The sequence below is a fragment of the Rhinopithecus roxellana genome, chromosome 6, assembly GCF_007565055.1.
Source record: "Rhinopithecus roxellana isolate Shanxi Qingling chromosome 6, ASM756505v1, whole genome shotgun sequence".
NCBI classification, from domain to species: Eukaryota; Metazoa; Chordata; class Mammalia; order Primates; family Cercopithecidae; genus Rhinopithecus; species Rhinopithecus roxellana.
This window is the reverse complement of record NC_044554.1, coordinates 48503479-48523724: the sequence shown is the minus strand read 5'-3', so window position 1 is coordinate 48523724 and position 20246 is coordinate 48503479. Positions and strand designations below refer to the sequence as shown.

Here is a 20246-nt window from a genome sequence, read left to right as displayed (position 1 = left end):
GGAGCAGCCCTGTGAGGAGTGTGGCTTCTCTGGTGCCTCCTGGGAGAGCCAGATGGCTCCTGAAGATGCAGGTTTGGGGTCCTGGCCCCGGACCTGGGAGGCTGCCGCAGAGCCAGTTGGGAGCAGAAGAGGGCCGAGCGCACAGGCTCTGGATTCTCAACACATTTTCTGGGTCAGCAGAGAACGGGAAGTGAGACTGAGGAGTGGCCAGGAGGAAACCGGAATTGAGAGAAGAAAGCTTCGACAAGGAAAGCGTCGCCTGGCATCTCCAAGGGGCACAGGAGGATGGGCTGAGGAAGACAGAAGAGGGGCCATGGGCTGGGGATGGATGTAGGCAGTCCTGGCTGCACCTGGAGAATGGCAGGCCATGAGGGGTATGAGGACCCAAACCCGGAGCTTGCAGCGGGGCTGGTGGCCAGAGGCGTGACTCTCACTCTCGGGAGCAAGACTGACTCACTGCCGCCATCTGGCTCTGGTGCAGGAATTCCACCGGAGGGCTCCCGGGTGTGGGGCCTGGCTGGGCACAGGGAAGATAGGCAAGAGGGGGCCAAGCAGGTGCTCTCTTGGAACTCCCATGGCGGGGGGCCAACCTGCCAGCCGCTCTGCTGCTGACAATTCTCAGTGAAAACGAAACAGCTTCATCCCTTTTTGCAAAGACAGTATTTCCCAACCCTGGGCTCACATCCTCATTTTCTGTCCTCAGCCTTTTCCCGCATCTCATGCGGTTACTGACGGTTTTCCCCAGCCGAGCATCTGTGTGCTCCCGCCCCTGCACCCCACTCCCAGGGCTGGAAAGTCAAGTTCCAACGTTACCTGCAGAGACATGGTCCCCCTCACAGCGACGACAACAGACTCTTTCCTGTGATCCAGAGCCACTATAAACGGCAGCTCATAAACCTGCAGGAACAAGAAACAAGCATGGAGCCTCAACAGTGAGCAAGTGCACCAGCATGCGAAGTCAGAGCCCTGTAGTGTCTGCGGTGACAGCCCAATCCTGCGGCACAGAGAGGAGGGGACGCCGCCTCTCTCCACTCATGCCCACTACCCAGTGGGACCCACTCTGGCAAGGACTGGCCTTCATAAACCACGCTGCTCAACAGGAAAAAGGATCTTTGTTTTCTTAGCCTCTCTCTGACCTCCCCAGAGACTGGGATTTAACTGACCCAGGGTGCAGCCTGGACTTCAGTAGTATTAAAAGCTCCTCAAGAGGGTCTCTTGGGCAGCGAAGTGTGAGAGCCGTCCGTCGGCACCAGCAGGCCCCCATGGCTGTGCGGGTGAGAACCACCTGGAGAGATCCCGAGCCACACTGGGCACACAGCACTGCAGCCACACACAGCTGGCTTTTTCTCTTGAGACACAGTCTCGCTCTGTCGCCCAGGCTGGAGTGCAAATGTGCAATCTCGGCTCACTGCAACCTCCGCCTCCTGGATTCAAGTGATTCTCCTGCCTCAGCCTCTCGACCAGCAGGGACTACAGGCGCCCGCCACCACGCCCAGCTAATTTTTGTATTTTTAGTAGAGATGGGGCTTCACCATATTGGCCAGGCTGGTCTTGAACTCCTGACCTTGTGATCCGTCTACCTTGGCCTCTCGAAGTGCTGGGATTACAGGTGTGAGCCGCTGTGCCCAGCCCACGGCTGGCTTTTGCAGCTTCTCCCCAGGTGACAGTGACCCCCCCCGAGTGCCAGACCTGCTGCACTACACTACTGATGGAACTCATGACCCAGGACAGCGACACAAACCCCGGAAGCCAGGCAGAATTAATACTGAGGGACTTCACTGCCCCTCGATAGAAGGGTGAGATAAGAAATGCAGCACGCTATCTCTGATGAAGACGTCTCTATCTTACGTGAAACCTGGGTTCTGAACCTGCACCAGGGCATCTGTGTGGCTTCCCCAGGGTCTGTGGCTGGCCCCTCTGAAATGGTACACAGGACTTAGGAGTGTGTTTGTGTATCTCTGAATTACGGGAATAATAATTCAAAACTTCCATCAGAATCTCTAAGGGCTCCAGGACCCAAAAGAAGTGAAGAGCCGCCGCCTACAGTGTCCATACCTTGTCGTGGAAGCTGACGTGGATGAAGTCCCTGTACTGCAGCCCTGTCGTGTGCAGGATGGAGCCGAAGTGACAGTTGAGCTGATCGCCTCCGACCAAGTCATAGTCTGTGGTTCTGCTTCTGCAACTAAAAAAATGAGGCCAAAGACATTACTGTGCCGAGCAGAGCCACTCAGCAAGGAATGTCCGTCCTAACTGCCACATTTTCCCAGAGACGCGAGGACCAGAGCGGACAATTCTCCAGACTTAGCCTGGCTGACATGGAATAGCTTTTTAAAACTTATTTGATTGATTGATTGAGATGGAGCCTCACTCTGTCACCCAGGCTGGAGTATAGTGGTACAATCTCGGGTCACTGCAACCCCTGCCTCCCGGGTTCAAGCGATTCTCTTGCCTCAGCCTCCTGAGTAGCTGGGATTACAGGCACGCGCCACCACGCCCGGCTAGATTTTGTATTTTTAGTAGAGCAGTGTTTTGCCATGTTGGCCAGGCTGGTTTTAAACTCCTGACCTCAGGTGATCTGCCCATCTTGGCCTCCCAAAGTGCTGGGGTTACAAGCGTGAGCCACTGCACTGGGCCTCGAATGGCTTATTAAAGATAATACTTCTCGGTCGGGCGTGGTGGCTCAAGCCTGTAATCCCAGCATTTGGGAGGCCAAGGTGGGCAGATCACAAGGTCAGGAGATCCAGACCATCCTGGCTAACACGGTGAAACCCCGTCTCTACTAAAAATACAAAAAAAAAAAAATTAGCTGGGTGTGGTGGTGGGCACCTGTAGTCCCAGCTACTTGGGAGGCTGAGGCAGGAGAATGGTACGAACCTGGAAGGTGGAGCTTGCAGTGAGCTGAGATCACGCTACTGCACTGCAGCCTGGGCAACAGAGCAAGATTATGTCTCAAAAAAAAAAAAGGATAATACTTCTCTGTGTACAGACGTCTTGAGTAGAGTTCTGACTTCTGGCATCATGTTAATGATTTCCATATTCAAAAAATTAATCAACAAGGATGGGCAGGTCCCTAAAACTGAATGCCAACAGAAGTAGGTAAACCAAACCTGTCCAAATGAACAACACAGTCAACTCGGGAGAAAACAAATAAGAAATCATAGAAGTAACTTTTGAGTACCGTACTCCATGTTTAAAAACAAAAAGAGGCTGGGTGCAGTGGCTCACACCTGTAATCCTGGAACTTTGGGAGGTCGAGGCAAGTGGATCACCTGAAGTCAGGAGTTCGAGACCAGTCTGGCCAACATGGTGAAACCCTATCTCTACTAAAAATACAAAACTGAGCTGGGGTGGTGGCGGGTGCCTATAATCCCAGCTACTCGGATGCTGAGGCAGGAGACTCGCTTGCACCCAGGAGGCGGAGGTTGCGGTGAGCTGAGATTGCGCCACTGCACTCCAGCCTGGGCAACAGAGCGAGACTCCATCTCAAAAAATTAAATTAAATTAAATTAAAAGAACTACAAACAAATTGCAAACTCTACTTAGCAGATGCCCTTTTTGTAATGGAACTGGGTATAGGAATTCTCAAACTATTTTGTTAGTAATGGGGGACTGAGCGTGGGTAACTCACGCTGATTTGCTGCGGGTCAGGCTTCTCTTTGCAGAAATGATGTGGAGAAGCAAAGAGAAACTCTGGGACTTTGGATTAGAATTAAAAGATATTAGGGCCAGGTGACTGATGCCCGTGATGCCAGCACTTTGGGAGGCTGAGGCGGAAGGATCGCTCAAGTGTTGCAGACCAGCCTGGGCAACAAAGTAAAACTGTCTCTAAAAGAAATTTATTAATTTAAAACATTTAAAAAAATTATCCGGGTCTGGCAGCGCATGCCTGCAGTCCCAGCTACTTGGAAGGCTGAGGTGAGAGAATCTTGTCTCTTAAAAGACAAACAATAAAAAGGTATTAGTATCATCTTATAATCTTTAAAATAAATACATAGGCCAGGTGTGGTGGCTTACACCTGTAATCCCAGGACTTTGGGAGACAGAGGCAGGAGGATAACTTGAGCCCAGGAGGTTGAGGGTACGGTGCTACAGTAAGCCATGATGATACCACTATACTCTAGCCTGGGCAATGGTCCCAAGAAGGGAAGTGCTCAAAACAAGACAGGGTCATATGAAAAGAACATAGGAGCCAGTCTGCAGGACAAAATCTGGGACATTTTGAGCATCAAATAAACACTGTACTTACTATAAATGAACAGTAATAATTACAAGCCACTGAATTTAAGAATCTATAAATCCATATTGACAATAAGATGTAGGGATAAAAAGCTCTTTTTTATAGGAGAATGACAATTAATGTAGAAGAAATGATGAATTTAGAAAAATCACAATTTTGGCCAGGTGCAGTGGCTCACGCCTGTAATCCAACCACTTTGGGAGGCCGAGGCGGGTGGATCACCTGAGGTCAGGAGTTCGACCAGCCTGGCCAACATAGCGAAAACCCATCTCTATTAAAAATACAAAAACTTAACTGAGTATGGTGGCGTGAGCCTGTAATCCCAGCCACTCGGGAGGTTGATGCAGGAGAATCACTTGAACCTGGGAGACGGAGATTGCAGTGAGCCAGGATCACAAGACTCCATCTCAAAAAAGGAAAGGAAAGGAAAAAGGAAAGGAAAAAGGAAAGGAAAGGAAAGGAAAGGAAAGGAAAGGAAAGGAAAGGAAAGGAAAGGAAAAAGGAAAGGAAAAAGGAAAGGAAAAAGGAAAGGAAAGGAAAGGAAAAGGAAAGGAAAGGAAAGGAAAGGAAAGGAAAGGAAAGGGAAAGAAAGATCACAATTTTGCCACCATCCTGGTAATAAGTGATTCAGACAAGAATCAATGGATGCTGTACTGCCAGATGAGAATTCAGAGAGGGACAGGACATTTATTTACTTGTTTTTTATTTTGTTTTGGTTTTTGTTTTTGTTTTTGTTTTTTTGAGACAGTCTTGCTCTGTCGCTCAGGCTGGAGTGCAATGGCTGTGATCGCCACTCACTGCAACCTCCAACTCCCTGGTTCAAGCGATTCTCCCGCCTCAGCCTCCCAAGTAGCTGTGATTACAGGTGTGCGCCACCACACCCAGCTAATTTCTGTATTTTTAGTAGAGAAGGGGAGTCATCATGTTGGTCAGGATGGTTTTGAACTCTTGACCTCAGGTGATCCGCCCGCCTTGGCCTCCCAAAGTGCTGGGATTATAGGCATGAGCCACTGCACCTGGTGAGATATAGACATATACATTTATTTATTTTATTTATCTATTATTTTTTTTGAGACGGAGTCTCACTGTCTCCCAGGCTGGAGTGCAGTGGTGTGATCTCGGCTCACTGCAAGCTCCACCTCCCGGGTTCATGCCACTCTCCTGCCTCAGCCTCCCAAGTAGCTGGGACTATGGGCACCCACCACGATGCCCAGCTAATTTTTTGTATTTTTAGTAGAGACGGGGTTTCACCACGTTAGCCAGGATGGTCTCAATCTCCTGACGTCATGATCCACCCGCCTCGGCCTCCCAAAGTGTTGGGATTAGAGGTGTCAGCCACCGCGCCCAGCCTATTTATTTTTTAAGACAGGGTCTCCCTCTGACACCTAGGCTGGAGTGCAGTGGCGCAATCCCGGTTCACTGCAACCTCAGCCTCCTGGGCTCAGGTGTTTCTCCTGCCTCAGCCTCCCAAGTACCTGGGACTACAGGTACACACCGTTACACCCAGCTAATTTTTATATTTTTAGTGAGATGGAGTTTTGCCAGGTTGCCCAGGCTGGTCTCAAACTCCTGAGCTCAAGTGATCCACCTGCCTCAAACTCCCAAAAAGCTGGGATTACAGGTTTAAGCCACCATGCCTGGCCCCGGACAAGATATTTAAATGATTTCAAGGCTGGCAGTCACCACCTCAGCCAAGCAATCGTTAATATCACCAGAAACGGGACAAACCAGCATCGTGTATCCCCCGATATGATACACTAGGAAGGATGTTTGTCATGGACCATTCCCGCCAAAAATGCAAAATGTAAATCTAATCACAGGGAAACCATCACACAAATGCAAATCGAGGGCCCTTCTACAAAATATCCGCACAGTCCTCTTCAAAATGTCAATATCACGAAACGAAAGAATGGCTGAGAAACTTACAACTTGAAGGAGACCAGAGACATGGAAACTAGATGCAATGCATCATCCTGGAATGGAAAAAGAATTGCTAAAAAGGGTATTACTGAGTTTGGGCACAGTGGCTCACACCTTGTCATCCCAGAACTATGGGAGGCTGAGGCAGGCAGATCACTCGAGGTCAGGAGTTCGAGACCAGCCTGGTCAACATGGGGAAACCTCATCTCTACTAAACATACAAAAATTACCTGAGGCCGGCCCTGGTGGCCGACGCCTGTAATCCCAGCACTTTGGGAGGCTGAGGCAGGCCAATCATGAGGTCAGAAGTTCCAGACCAGCCTGACCAACATGGTGAAACCCCATCTCTACTAAAAATAGAAAATTAGCCGGGCCTGGTAGCAGGCGCCTGTAATCCCAAATACTCAGGAGGCTGAGCCAGGAGTACCACTTGAGCCTGGCAGGCAGAGGTTGCGGTGAGCTGAGGTTGCACCACTGCACTCCAGCCTGGGCAGCAAGAGTGAAACTCTGTCTCAAAAAGGGAAAAATAAAATGGTTCAGGGAAAAAAAAACAAGTGTGTGTGTCTGTATACATATATATAGAGATACATATAGGATGTTTGTCATGGACAACATGTGATGGATATATATATATAGAGAGAGAGAGAGAGAGTGATACAGCACGTGACCAGATGAGTCACAGCTGGTGACTCTAGGTAAAGGATCCATGGGAGTTCTTCGCACTGTTCTTGCAAGTTTTTGAAATATCTCAAAATAGAAAGCCTTTTTGTTTAAGGGAAATATGGCTATGGAGGCTGAGACTGTGCCAACCCACCAGTCACCACCAATCCTGCACAGCCCCGTGAGGGGGTTTCTGTAGATGTAGAGAGGCCACCCGTAGGCCGCTGCTGCAAACTGCATGTAATGATGGCAGTTTTCTAATTCTGCATCCAGATCAGCTTCCTGCAAGAGAAGGACAAAAACTACTGTTTATTAAGGGAACTCCCGACACAGTGGATCGACACACTGAGACCTGAAACCTGAACTCTAACTCCCGACTCTTTCTGCTCCTTCACTGAACAGAACCCTCAGATGCCCACAGGCAAAACTGCTCCTTCAATACAGACTGACATGGACTCCTCATATTTTTTGTTTGTTTTTTGAGACAGAGTCTCGCTCTGTCGCCCAGGCTGGAGCGCAGTGGCACAATCTTAGCTCACTGCAACCTCCGCCTCCCAGGTTCAAGCAATCCCCCTGCCTCAGCCTCCCAAGTCGTTGGGATTACAGGCGCCCACCACCACGCCCGGCTAATTTTTGTATTTTTAGTAGAGACGGGGTTTCACCGTGTTGGTCAGGCTGGTCTCGAACTCCTGACCTCAGGTGATCAACCCGCCTTGGCCTCCCAAAGTGCTGGGATGACAGGCGTGAGCCACCACACCTGGCCTGACTCCTCATTTTATAGGAACACAGCAAGCACGGGGGAAGTTAACAGTAAAAAACACTCCAATGACTTTCCTGGTGTCTTTGCTGAAATGAGCCAGGGCTTCCTATCTAGATGCCTGACACTAGTACATTTCCATGCCTCTGCCACACACGAGCTGCCAAGAACTGAGTGGCTTAACCTGGAGCAGTGAAAATGTATACCGTCTATGCGCAATTTTCTCTCTCAAAAACATAACAACCTGTAGCAGGAAAACTATGACCAAGCAAAGCTGAACTGTTTCTGCCCCCAGCCCCAGAGAAGAAAGCAAACACGCCCAGGGAGAATTGCAGTCCCCATCCCAGGAGGAATTGTTCTCATACATAGAATTGAACAGCAAATTTCCTCAAACACAAACTTTCAAAGATATGATGGATGTGGCCGGGTGCAGTGGCTCACGCCTGTAATCCCAGCACTTTGGGGGGCTGAGGCTGGCAAATCACTTGAGGCCAAGAGTTTGAGACCAGCCTGGCCAACACGGTGAAACCCCGTCTCTACTAACAATACAAACACCACAATACAGGTGGTGGTGCACACCTGTAGTCCCAGCTACTATGGAGGCTAAGGCAGGAGAATTGCCTCAAGTCAGGAGGTGGAGGTTGCAGTGAGATGAAATTGCGCCACTGCACTCCAGCCAGGGCGACAGAGTGAGACTCCATCTCAAAAAACAAAATAAAACAAAAAGATACGATGGATGATAAAGTGGCCAGGAATGGGTTCCCACTACCTGAACTCCAGGTGATATGAAGATGCCTCACCTGACAGGTGATACCATACAACCAGTGGAAGCCGCCAATCAGATTCCAACCCAACTGCTAATGAAACTGCTGTAGAGTCCTAGCTTAGTACCTAGGTGAAAATATAATCTCTACAACAAACTTTCGTGACATGAGTTTACCTGTATAACAACCCTGTTTAGGTACCCCTGAACCTAAAAGAAAAGTTACAAAAATGATTTTTAAAAAATATTTTAAAAATAGGCCCGGTGTGGTGGCTCATGCCTGTAATCCCAGCACTTTGGGAAGCCGAGGCAGGCAGATTCCCTAAGGTCATGAGTTTGAGATCAGCCTGGTCAACACGGCAAAACCCCGTCTCTACTAAAAACGCAAAACATTAGCCAGGTGTGGTGGCACATCCCTGTAATCCCAGCTACTCGGGAGGCTGAGGCAGGAGAATCACTTGAACCTAGGAGGTGGAGGCTGCAGTGAGCCAACTGTGCCACTGCACTCCAGCCTGAGCAACAAGAGCAAAACTCCATCTCAAAAAAAAAAGAAAAGAAAGAAAAGAAAAAGAAAAAAGGAAAGGGGAGGCCGGGCGCAGTGGCTCATGCCTGTAATCCCAGCACTCTGGGAGGCTGACGTGGGCAGATCACGAGGTCAGGAGATCGAGACCATCCTGGCTAACACGGTGAAACCCCATCTCTACTAAAAACACAAAAAAATTAGCCAGGTGTGGTGGCGGGCGCCTGTAGTCCCAGCTACTCGGGAGGCTGAGGCAGGAGAATGGTGTGAACCTGGGAGGCAGAGCTTGCAGTGAGCCAAGATCGTGCCACTGCACTCCAGCCTGGGCGACAGAGCGAGATTCCGTCTTAAAAAAAAAAAAAAAAGCGGGTGGGGGGTGGTAGGGGAGGGGAGGGGAAGCGGTGGGGAGGAGAAAGGGGAAGGAAGGCAGGCAGGAGGAAACTGCTGTAGGTGACCTGGAAGATTCTGAAGACCCACCAAAAGGTGGAAGTGTCAGAACTGGACCCTCCATGTAGCCGGGCTCACCTGGGAGCTCCCTGGGGCATGGCTGACCACCTGGGCAGGCTCCTGGTTGTTCCTGATATTGTCCTGTTGCTGATGAAGCAGGGCGAGGCCCGCCGCAATGTCACTGGGCACCAGATCTGTGTCCTGGGTGGAAAACCACAATGGCCTGTCATAAAACCCAGCAGGCAATGCCTCCGGGTTCTCTAAAATCCGGTCTTCTAGAGTTCATAGGCATACACGCACACACAGAGACATTTCTAGACACGGAGATATGTTAAAAAGCCTGCTCCTGGCAGGAGTGCTTCTCTACGTGACCTGAATACGTTTGCACATCCTGCCCTCAGACAAGTCCACTGGAGAATATAAAAATGCTATTCACCTGTCTTCAAATTTCACTTCAAGTGACTCAACTATTTTTAATCTACTTCAAATATTTTGTAAAGTGGAGAAATCAACGGATAAATTTTCCGTTTTTGTAGCAATGCACCATTTTAGCCCACGTTTATACTCTCATTTCTCAAGATGCTGGAAAGGTTTTGTTGAAACGCAGTGGATGGTAGAGATTTAGGAGACTAAACTCATAATCACAGGGTATGGCAAGCCTCAAAAAGGGCCCTAAGCTAGGAAAGCAACAGACAGTGAGTCTTCTTGGGCCTGACGTATCCTTTTTCTCCAGGAAATGGAGGAGTCAGGAATTCTCAATCACCTCCAGGTACTTGTAGCCTGTAAGAAAAGATAATACACTGGCCGGGTGTGGTGGCTCACGCCTGTAATCCCAGCACTTTGGGAGGCCGAGTGGGCAGATCACCTGAGGTCAGAAGTTCGAGATCAGCCTGGCCAACATGGTGATATCCCATCTCTACTATAAATACAAAAATTAGCTGGACGTGGTGGCGGGTGCCTGTCATCCCAGCTATTGTACTACTCTAGCTACTCGGGAGGCTGAGGCAAGAGAATCTCTCGAATCCGGGAGGTGGAGGTTACAGTGAGCCAAGACTGCGTGACTATACTCCAGCCTGGGCGACAAAGAGAGACCTTGTCTCAAAAAAAAAAAAAACAAACAAACAAAAAAAAGAAGGAACAATATACTGGCCACTCAGCCACTGAGCCATCAGTTCTGCCTGTGATGTAGATTATGACATCCTCTAGAAACAACCAGCTTCTCTTCTTCCCTCTTCCAAATATCTGAAGACTAAGGTGAAGCACTCCTTTAACTTATTCAGGGCCACGCTTCCCTCTTCCCTCTCTGGAGGCTGCTGCCATGGCCTGGTGTCAGGCTCCAGGACCAGCCCTGAATGGTGCCAAGTCAGACAGCACAGAGGTGGGAAGAGAGGCTGGCAGGTGTGCAGGATGAGCAGAGAACTCTTCCTCCCTTACCTCGTCTCAGTACGGAATGTAACAGCATTTAGCAGAGAATGTCACATAAAAAAATGACACACTGCATGTGAAAAAAAAAAAAAAAGCATTGTCAAATCGCAGAAGAAATCGCTCTAGAATGACGCTTCCTTCTGTGCTGCAATCATCTATTCAAACTGACTTCCAAAAGGAGGATCATCAACATTTCCGTCATGATATAAAGTGGGAAGAAGCCACTATCTGATTCCAACCTCGGTTCATGTCACTGCCTGTGCTTGGTATCTGCTCAGTACCAGCTGCAAATGATTCGCAGTGTCCAGCGTCTGTTATGTGGTTCCTTACAGGCTAATCCAGCATCTTGACAGGGTAGTGAGTGGGTATCAGTACGAAGACAAGCCCTGCTGGGGTTCAGGGTCTGAGAAGGCGTGGCTCTTGCCGTGAACTGCTCCCTGGAGGGCTCATCACAGACAAGAGTGTCTCCCGCCACCCCCCACACACCAAAAGACACCAAGTTCTCAAACGCTGTTTTCTGGGAACAGAGGGGCCGGCTCCATCAGAAGCATTTACTGAAACAGAAGAAAGAGACCAAACCAGATCCCCTCGGCTTACTGAAAAGTAGGTTGAGAAAAGCTCTGCCGTACTGGAAAAAGCAACCCGAGTATGGTCGTCTTTCCCAATGCAACAGCACAAGAGCTTGATTCTGGTTTCCCACACGCTTGTAGCTGCTGTCTTGAGGCCATTAAGCAACTGGCTTGAATCATGACTATCCAGGTGGCTGGGGCCGGCAGAGGAATATGGAGCCATTTTCCCCCCCAGAGGGTCAAAGACAATGATAATGGAAACCACCGTGGCAGCGATGATGATCCAACTGCAAGACAGAGAGAGGAAAAGGCTCGGTGACTGCGGGCCCCAGCCCAGACGCAGGTGTCCGGGGTCCCTCCTCTGGGTTCAGTTTCTGAGTCTCTACCACGGAGAGTCCTATTACCGAGGAAGATGCAGCTCTCCTGGAACCTGCCTGAGGCAAGCAACTTTCTTCTAGAAAGCTCCTTATGAGGCTGGGCGTGGTGGCTCACGCCTGTAATCCCAGCACTTTGGGAAGCCGAGGAGGGCAGATCACAAGGTCAGGAGATCAAGACCATCCTGGCCAACATGGTGAAACCCCATCTCTACTAAAAACACAAAAATTAGCTGGACGTGGTGGCGGGTGCCTGTAATCCCAGCTACTCAGGAGGCTGAGGCAGGAGAATTGCTTGAACCAGAGAGTCGGAGACTGCAGTGAGCCGAGATGGTGCCACTGCACACCAGCCTGGTGATGGAGCAAGACTCCGTCTCAAAGAAAAAAAAAAAAAGAAAGGTCCTTATAAATAAATGACTAACCCAGGCCCTGCGCTAACAGTAAAGGCCACAGAAGGAACAGGGAGGTGTCCGCTGGGCAGAGTTGCAGCCTGGGCCCGGAAGCAGCGGGCACTTGTTCTCTGTATGGGACCATGACGTACGCCCTTCCCCTTCAGTGCCTTAGGGCTCTTCTCATGAAAGCAAAAGAACTTCCTTATCACAGGGTCCTCTGATAGGCCTTTCATCTATATGTTTAAATATTTCCACACTGCAAGACGCTGGACTCAGGAGCACACGCCACCGGGAAGATGCCCCTCCCGAAGGGGCTCTGCTGCCCCCTGGCGGTGTGACTCGGGAAACGCAGCAACAGCCCAGGTCTGATTCCTTATTTAGAACAACAGAGGGTGTTAAGGGGGCGGAACTGCATCATCTCTAAGATTTTTCGCCTAGAAAACAGGAAAACCTTATCATTCTAGAATATTATTCCCTGTCCCACTTCTGGACACCGTATCTCTTTTCATACCTTTAGTTTTAGTTTTTGCCCTGGTTTTGGTCTTCGGTTTTCTTTCGAATTCTTATAAGAGAAGGGTTAGGAATAAAAGACTTTAAGAAAAAAAAAAGAGAGAGAGAGAGAGAGAAGGGAATGTAGAAAAGAGAGAACCAGTGAGGAAAGAAATCTACATCAATACATGTATAACAAAAGATGAGTTGTATATCATGGGTAAACAGTGTCTCTAAATTTTCATGAGTTACACAGAAACTAACTCCAATTTCTAACTATTTCAAGAAGTCCGAGGGACGCCAGGCTCTCTGTCATGTTAGAAGGGTTTGTTCACCTATGTGTCAAATCCACTGAAACTCAAAGAGAAGAAGGGAGACTTCACCTGACCACGACGGTTGCGATGATGCCATTCACAACTGTCCTGTCGCACTGAACACCGTCTGCCACCCAGGCGGCCCCCAGAGAGGCCCAGACCATCTCTGGAAAAAAGAGCGCCAGGCGGATGTAAAGCAGCTTAGACATAGACTTCCGCGGTCCAGGGTTACAAATCGTTCCTGAAATACAAAAAACGTTCCGACTGCTTGGTTGTTTCCTCAGAGATGAAGAGCTTCCTTTTTGCAAAAATACAGTTTTTGCAGAGCATATATTTGTACTGTGCACACACCCGCCTCCTGACTTTTTCTACTTGTAATTGGTAATCAGCACCTAAGTCAGAGAGCAAGTGAGAAAGTGAGGATAGGAAACGTGACAAAAAGTCTTGGGCTCCTTTTTAAGATTTACCAGGCATTAAAAACACTTCTGGGTTCTAACTGGGGTGACGATATAATCATGGCCCAAATTGGTATACTTCTGAGAGCAAAAAAGGGGACTATTAATAATGATGCTGGGGCCGGACGCGGTGGCTCACACCTGTACTCCCAGCACTTTGGGAGGAAGCCAAGGCAGGTGGATCACCTAAGGTCGGGAGCTCAAGACCAGCCTGGCCAACATGGTAAAACCTCAACTCTACTAAAAATAAAAAAATTAGCGAGGCATGGTGGCAGGTGCCTGTAATCCCAGCTACTTTCGAGGGAGGCTGAGGAAGGAAAATCACTTGAACTCAGGAGGCAGAAGTTGCAGTGAGCTGAGATTGCGCCACTGCACTCTATCTAGCCTGGGTGACGGAGCAAGACTCTGTCTCAAAAAACAAAAATAAATTTTAAAAAATAATTATTATTATGCTGGGACAACAGGCACAAAACAGAACGGTCCCAGGCAAACAGGGATAGATGGTCATCCAAGTTCTAACAGCCAGAAAAATAAGCTCCACGTCCCTTTGAGACCTATATTGTTCTAGACACCATCCCAAAACACTTTATGTGCATACTTCTTTAATCCCCACAATGACTGGGTTAGTCATTATCTTATTTTACCTACGAGGAAACTGAAGCTCAGACAGCGTAACAGCGACTTTTTTTTTTTTTTTTTGGAGACAGGGTCTCACTCTCTTGCCCAGGCTGGAGTGTGGTGGCACAATCACGGCTCACTGCAGCCTCAACCTCTCAGGCTCAAGTGATCCACCCACCTCAGCCTCTCGGGTAGCTGGGACTACAGGTGCACACCACCACACTGAATTAGGCCTAATGGTCCCATAGACAGTTGTTTTTTTGTGGGGGTTTTTTGGTTAATTTTTGTTTTGGTTTTTTCAGATGGAGTCTCACTCTGTCACCCAGGCTGGAGTGCAATGGTGCGATCTCAGCTTACCACAACCTCCGCCTCCCAGGTTCAAGCAATTCTCCTGCCTCAGCCTCCCTAGTAGCTGCAATTAGAGGCATTACACCTGGCTAATTTTTGTATTTTTAGCAGAGACTGAGGTTCACCATGTTGGCCAGGCTGGTCTTGAACTCCTGACCTCAAGTGATCTGCCCGCCTTGGCCTCGCAAAATCCTGGGATTACAGGCATGAGCCATAGCACCCTGCCAGGAAACAGCTTTCCTATTCCAAAAATTATCTTCTGTTAGAATAACTTAAATAGTCACATCTTAAAATATTAGGCACTAACACACAAAAAAGGATGAGTTCATGTCCTTTGCAGGGACATGGACGAAGCTGGAAACCATCATTCTGAGCAAACTATTGCAAGGACAGAAAACCAAACACTGCGTGCTCTTACTCATAGGTACGAATTGAACAATGAGAAGACATGGGCACAGGGTGGGGAACATCACACACTGGGGCCTGCCGGGGGGTGGAAGGAGGGGGGAGGCATAGCATTAGGAGATATACCTAATATAAATGACAAGTTAACGGGTGCAGCACACCAACATGGCACATGTATACACACGTAACAAACCTGCACATGTACCATAGAACTTAAAGTATCATAATAATCATAAAAATGCAAAAATAAATAAATATTAGGCACTAACAGCCTCATTTTTGGCACAAAGACGAAATTTTGTAAGCTAAATAATTGTAACACTAACCTCTCTGAGGGGGAAAGGGTGCAGGTATGTAAAAAACAAAACAAACAAACAAAAAAAACACAGTTTGTATTTGAAACTTGTTATAACAATGGCCAAACACCCCAGAGAAACAGGAAACAGTATCTGCATACACACTGCTTCCTGGAGGGCTGGGATTCTAAAGACAGACACATCATAATGTCAGCAGCACCTGGACCTGAAACTCCAACTGTGATGGCAACTGTTGATACTGCATTAATGAAATATGCAGACAAGGAATCAAGAGATGGAGTTGCTCTGATTAAGGTTCCAGAAAATAAGATACTGATCCCAGCACACTGGATGGCCGAGGTGGGAGGATTGCTTGAGCCGAGGAGTTCGAGACCACCCTAGGCAACACAGAGAGACCGCATCTCTGATTATTTTTTTAAAAAGATGGTGATGATAATGATGATGATACGGAGAAAATCTCCTTTACACATTTTTGCCTGCCTAGAATAAAATTCTGGCCGGGTGTGGTGGCTCACGCCTATAATCCTAGCACTTCGGGAGGCCGAGGTGGACGGACTGCCTGAGCTCAGGAGTTCAAGACCAGCCCGGCCAACATGGTGAAACCTCATCTCTACTAAAATATAAAAAATTAGCCAGGCATGGTGGTGTGCTCAGGTAGTCCCAACTACTTAGGAAGCTGAGGCAAGAGAATCACTTGAACCCAGGATGCGGAGGTTGCAGTGAGCCAAGATCATGACACTGCACTCCAGCCTGGGTGACAGAGTGAGACTCTAACTCAAAAAGAAAAAAGAAAAAATTTCCCTTTTATTTTTCCTCAAGATAAACAGATGCTGGTATGGACCTGGCTGCTGCAGCAGACTTCTTAAGGTCACTGGTCCCATAACCAACAAGCACAGCTGCATTCCTAAATGTACTGTCCTCACCACCATCTTGGTTAAGTAACCCTATCATCCATTGTCGGGCACGGCCACTTATGGAAGAGCAATGAAAGGAAGGCCTAGGTCCCAGAATCGGTACACTCAACTTCTAGAGCCACTGCTGCAACCTTCTCGGACCCAGCTTAGCAATGAGCTCTTGGGATACAAACACAGAGGAGATACAAAGAGGCATCCCACAATCAAAGCTACACATGGTACAAGGCAGACCTTGTATGTCAAAAGTGTTCTTCTGTCAAAACATGGTAGTCATAAGGGTGGACCACCCCTAATCAAACCTCCCACAAGGTGCAACAGTAGGATTTCATGTGGGAGGTTTTCAAATAAAAAATAGAAACTAGGCCGGGTGCAGTGGCTCATGCCTATAATCCCAGCACTTTGGGAGGGCGAGGCGGGTGGATCACCTGAGGTCAGGAGTTCGAGACCAGCCTGGCCAACATGGCGAAACCCCATCTGTACTAAACATACAAAAATTAGCTGGGCGTGGTGGTGGGCGCCTGTAATCCCAGTTACTCGGGAGGTTGAGGCAGGAGAACCGGTTTAACCCAGGAGGTGGAGATTGCAGTGAGCTGAGATCATACCACTGCACTCCAGCCTGGGTGATGGAGAGACTCCATCTCAAAAAAAAACTACCACAGTATCAAAGTTTTCCCCAAATGGTGGACGCGGTGGCTCATGCTTGCAATCCCAGCACTTTGGGAGGCCGAGACAGGTGGATCACCTGAGGTCAGGAGTTCAAGACCAGCCTGACCAACATGGAGAAACCCCGTCTCTACTAAAAATACAAAATTAGCCGGGTGTGGTGGTACATGCCTGTAATCCCAGCTACTTGGGAGCCTGAGACAGGAGAATCACTTGAACCCGGAAGGCGGAGGTTGCAGGGAGCCGAGATGGCTCCATTGCACTCCAGCCTGGGCAACAGAAGCAAAACTCTGTCTCCAAAAAAAAAAAAAAAAGTTTTCCCCAATGGAGCTGCAGAACAGAAGAAGAGGATCCGTCTTCTGGATGGAGAGAACTGAATTCCACCTGCTCCAAATATTCCCCTCACAACGTGTGATGTTCCTTTTAGAGACAAGTATCAGCCAAAAGCTAAAGAAGCATTCTTTCAGCTCAGATGACAGACTATTGGGGCATGATTTATGAAACAAAAGGGACAACAGAAGTTAGCTATGTCGGCCAGGCACAGTGGCTCACGCCTGTAATCCCAACACTTTTGAAGGCCATGGTGGGAAGTTCGAGACCAGCTGGTCAACATGGTTTCTACAAAAAATACAAAATTAGACAGACATGCTGGTGTGTGCCTGTAATCCCAGTTAATCGGGAGGCTGAGGCAGAGAACTGCTTGAACCTGGGAGGCGGAGGTTGCAGTGAGCCGAGATCCCACCACTGCACTCCCGCCTGCGCAACACAGTGAGATTCCGTCTCTAAATAAATAAAAATAGCTTGGGAACGCTGCACAGCGCTCCGCAGGAAGTACTTCCCTGGGCGGAAGCTTCTGAGCGTGATATAGCGGAAGTGCCTTCTCTTCCGGTCTCTCTGGTCTCGGCTGCAGAAGCGAGATGACGAAGGGAACGTCATCGTTTGGAAAGCGTCGCAATAAGACGCACACATTGTGCTGCCGCTGTGGCTCTAAGGCCTACCACCTTCAGAAGTCGACCTGTGGCAAATGTGGCTACCCTGCCAAGTGCAAGAGAAAGTATAACTGGAGTGCCAAGGCTAAAAGACGAAATACCACCGGAACTGGTCGAACGAGGCACCTAAAAATTGTATACCGCAGATTCAGGCATGGATTCCGTGAAGGAACAACACCTAAACCCAAGAGGGCAGCTGTTGCAGCATCCAGTTCATCTTAAGAATGTCAGCGATTAGGCCGGGCACGGTGGGTCAAGCCTGTAATCCCAGCACTTTGGGAGGCCGAGACGGGCGGATCACGAGGTCAGGAGATCGAGACCATCCTGGCTAACACAGTGAAACCCCGTCTCTACTAAAAAAATGGAAAAAACTAGCCGGGCGAGGTGGCGGGAGCCTGTAGTCCCAGCTACTTCGGAGGCTGAGGCAGGAGAATGGCGTGAACCCGGGAGGCGGAGCTTGCAGTGAGCCGAGATCGCGCCACTGCACTCCAGCCTGGGCGAGAGAGCGAGACTCCGTCTCAACAACAACAACAAAAAAAAGAATGTCAGCGATTAGTCATGCAATAAATGTTCTGGTTTTAAAATAAAATAAAAAATAAATAAATAAATAAATAAAAATAAATAAAAATTATTTATATTTCCTTTACTGTTCATGTTCTTCGCCCATTTTTCTACTGACCATTGGTTTTTTCTTTTTCTTTCTTTTTTTTGAACGGGGAAAGGAGTTTCACTCTTATCACCCAGGCTGGAGTGCAATGGTGCCATCTCGGCTCCCTGCAACCTTTGCCTCCTGGGTTCAAGCGATACTCCTACCTCAGTCTCCCCAGTAGCTGGACTACAGGCACTCGCCACCACGCCCAGCTGATATTTGTATTTTTAGTAGAGACAGGGTTTCGCCATGTTGGCTAGGCTGGTCTTGAACTCCTGACCTTAGGTGATCCACCAGCCTCAGCCTCCCAAATGCTCAGATCACGAGTGTGAGCCACCGTGCCCGGCCGATTTTTTTTTTTTTTTTTTTTTTTTTAATTATAGAAGCCCTTATTACTAAGGGGACTGCCTCTGTGTCTCGTGTTACAAATATTTTTTCCTCATTTGTCTTTTAACCTTTCCTTTTGGTGTTCGTCCGCAAAATACCTATACAGTTAGTAGGTATATTCTGTTCAATAATTTTTTTTTTTTTTTTTTTGAGACAGTCTCGCTCTGTTGCCCAGGTTGGAGTGCAGTGGCACCATCTTGGCTCACTGCAACCTCCACCTCCCAGGTTCAGGCGATTCTCCTGCCTCAGCCTCCCAAGTAGCTGGGATTACAGGCATCCGCCAGCACACCCAGCTAATTTTTTATATTTTTAGTAGAGATGGGGTTTCACCATATTGGCAAGGCTGGTCTCGAACTCCAGACCTCATGATCCCCCTGCCTCGGCCTCCCAAACTGCTGGGATGTAAGCCACCGCTCCCAGCCTTCAATACATATTTTTAATAAGGTATATGATGTTATATGTAACAAACTGACAATTAAACAAACTTTTTTTTTTTGGAGACAGAGTCTTGCTCTGTCTTCCAGGCTGGAATGCAATGGCGCGATCTTGGCTCACTGCAACCTCAGCCTCCCGGGTTCAAGTGATTCTCCTGCCTCAGCCTACCGAGTAGCTGGGATTACAGGTGCGTGCCACCCCGCCTGGCTACTTTTCTGTATTTTTAGTAGAGGTGGGGTTTCACCGTGTTAGCCAGGATGGTCTCTATCTCCTGACCTTGTGACCCACCTGCCTCAGCCTCCCAAAGTGCTGGGATTACAGGTGTGAGCCACGGCACCTGGCCTTCAATACAATTTTTTTTTTTTTTTTTGAGACACAGTCTCGCTCTATCGCCCAGGCTGGAGTACAGTGGTGCAATCTCAGCTCACTGCAAGCTCCGCCTCCCAGGTTCACGCCATTCTCCTGCCTCAGCCTCCCGAGTAGCTGGGACTACAGGGACCCACCACCACGCCTGGCTAATTTTTTTAATACATATTTTTAATAAGGCATATGAAGTTATGTGTAACAAACTGACAAACAAATATGTTTTTGTAAAATACTGTTTTCAGTTTGGTTGGGATAACTCTAGCCACAAGTTACAGAAAATTCAACTCAAACTGGCTGAAAAGCAGGAAGAGCCACACTGACTTGAGGGACTGAAGGCAGAAGCAGGACGGCGTCGCGGCTGCCCTGACCGAGACTCGGCTCCACCTCCGTGTGCTTCTCCCAGCTCTCCCCTGTTCTGTATGTCAGCTCACCTTGGGCTGTGAGTGGAGATGCAGCTTCAGCCAGAAGGACAGTGACGATAAATGGCTTTTTGGTCCTTCCTAGAGGGGCAAGGAAGCATTTCCCCAGAACCTTCCACCAAACTCTCCCTGACTCTCACTGGGCCAAACTGGGTCATGTGTCTGTTCCTGAACCGATCACCGCTCCGTGAGCCGGGCCTAGGGTCTGCTTCTCTGACGCATACTTAGTATGTGGGGATAAGGGGCAAAACAAAATGAGGTTCTGTTTGGAGGAGGCTGTGGGACAGACAACCCACAACAACCCGACAACCCACAGATGATTTCTGGGCTCTGACCACAAGTACATGATGATGCAGGCATTGTACAAGTGTCCAGGAGGAGGGGACTGAGTGAATATGAGCATCCCTCACAGGG

At 48.7% G+C, this 20246-nt stretch overlaps 1 protein-coding gene and 1 pseudogene across 4 annotated transcripts in view; one reads left to right on the top strand and one right to left on the bottom strand.

Annotated features, from left to right (window-relative positions):
- The window catches only part of DAGLB (diacylglycerol lipase beta), a 41472-nt gene that overhangs the window by 15931 nt on the left and 5295 nt on the right, over window positions 1-20246 (bottom strand). For 2 of the 3 annotated variants that reach the window (XM_010367745.2, XM_030932211.1), the window contains exons 3-8: window positions 12937-13108; window positions 11327-11585; window positions 9383-9505; window positions 6972-7099; window positions 2056-2182; window positions 814-897 (exon numbers count right to left, since the gene is read on the bottom strand). In XM_010367745.2, the coding sequence (XP_010366047.2) occupies window positions 814-897; window positions 2056-2182; window positions 6972-7099; window positions 9383-9505; window positions 11327-11585; window positions 12937-13108 (893 nt within the window). The remainder of the gene's footprint in view (window positions 1-813; window positions 898-2055; window positions 2183-6971; window positions 7100-9382; window positions 9506-11326; window positions 11586-12936; window positions 13109-20246) is intronic. The other variant, XM_010367746.2, reaches the window with a different exon arrangement.
- LOC115898239 lies at window positions 17457-18160 on the top strand (annotated as a pseudogene). The gene is made up of 2 exons (XR_004057930.1): window positions 17457-17814; window positions 18133-18160. The product of XR_004057930.1 is annotated as a 60S ribosomal protein L37 pseudogene (transcript).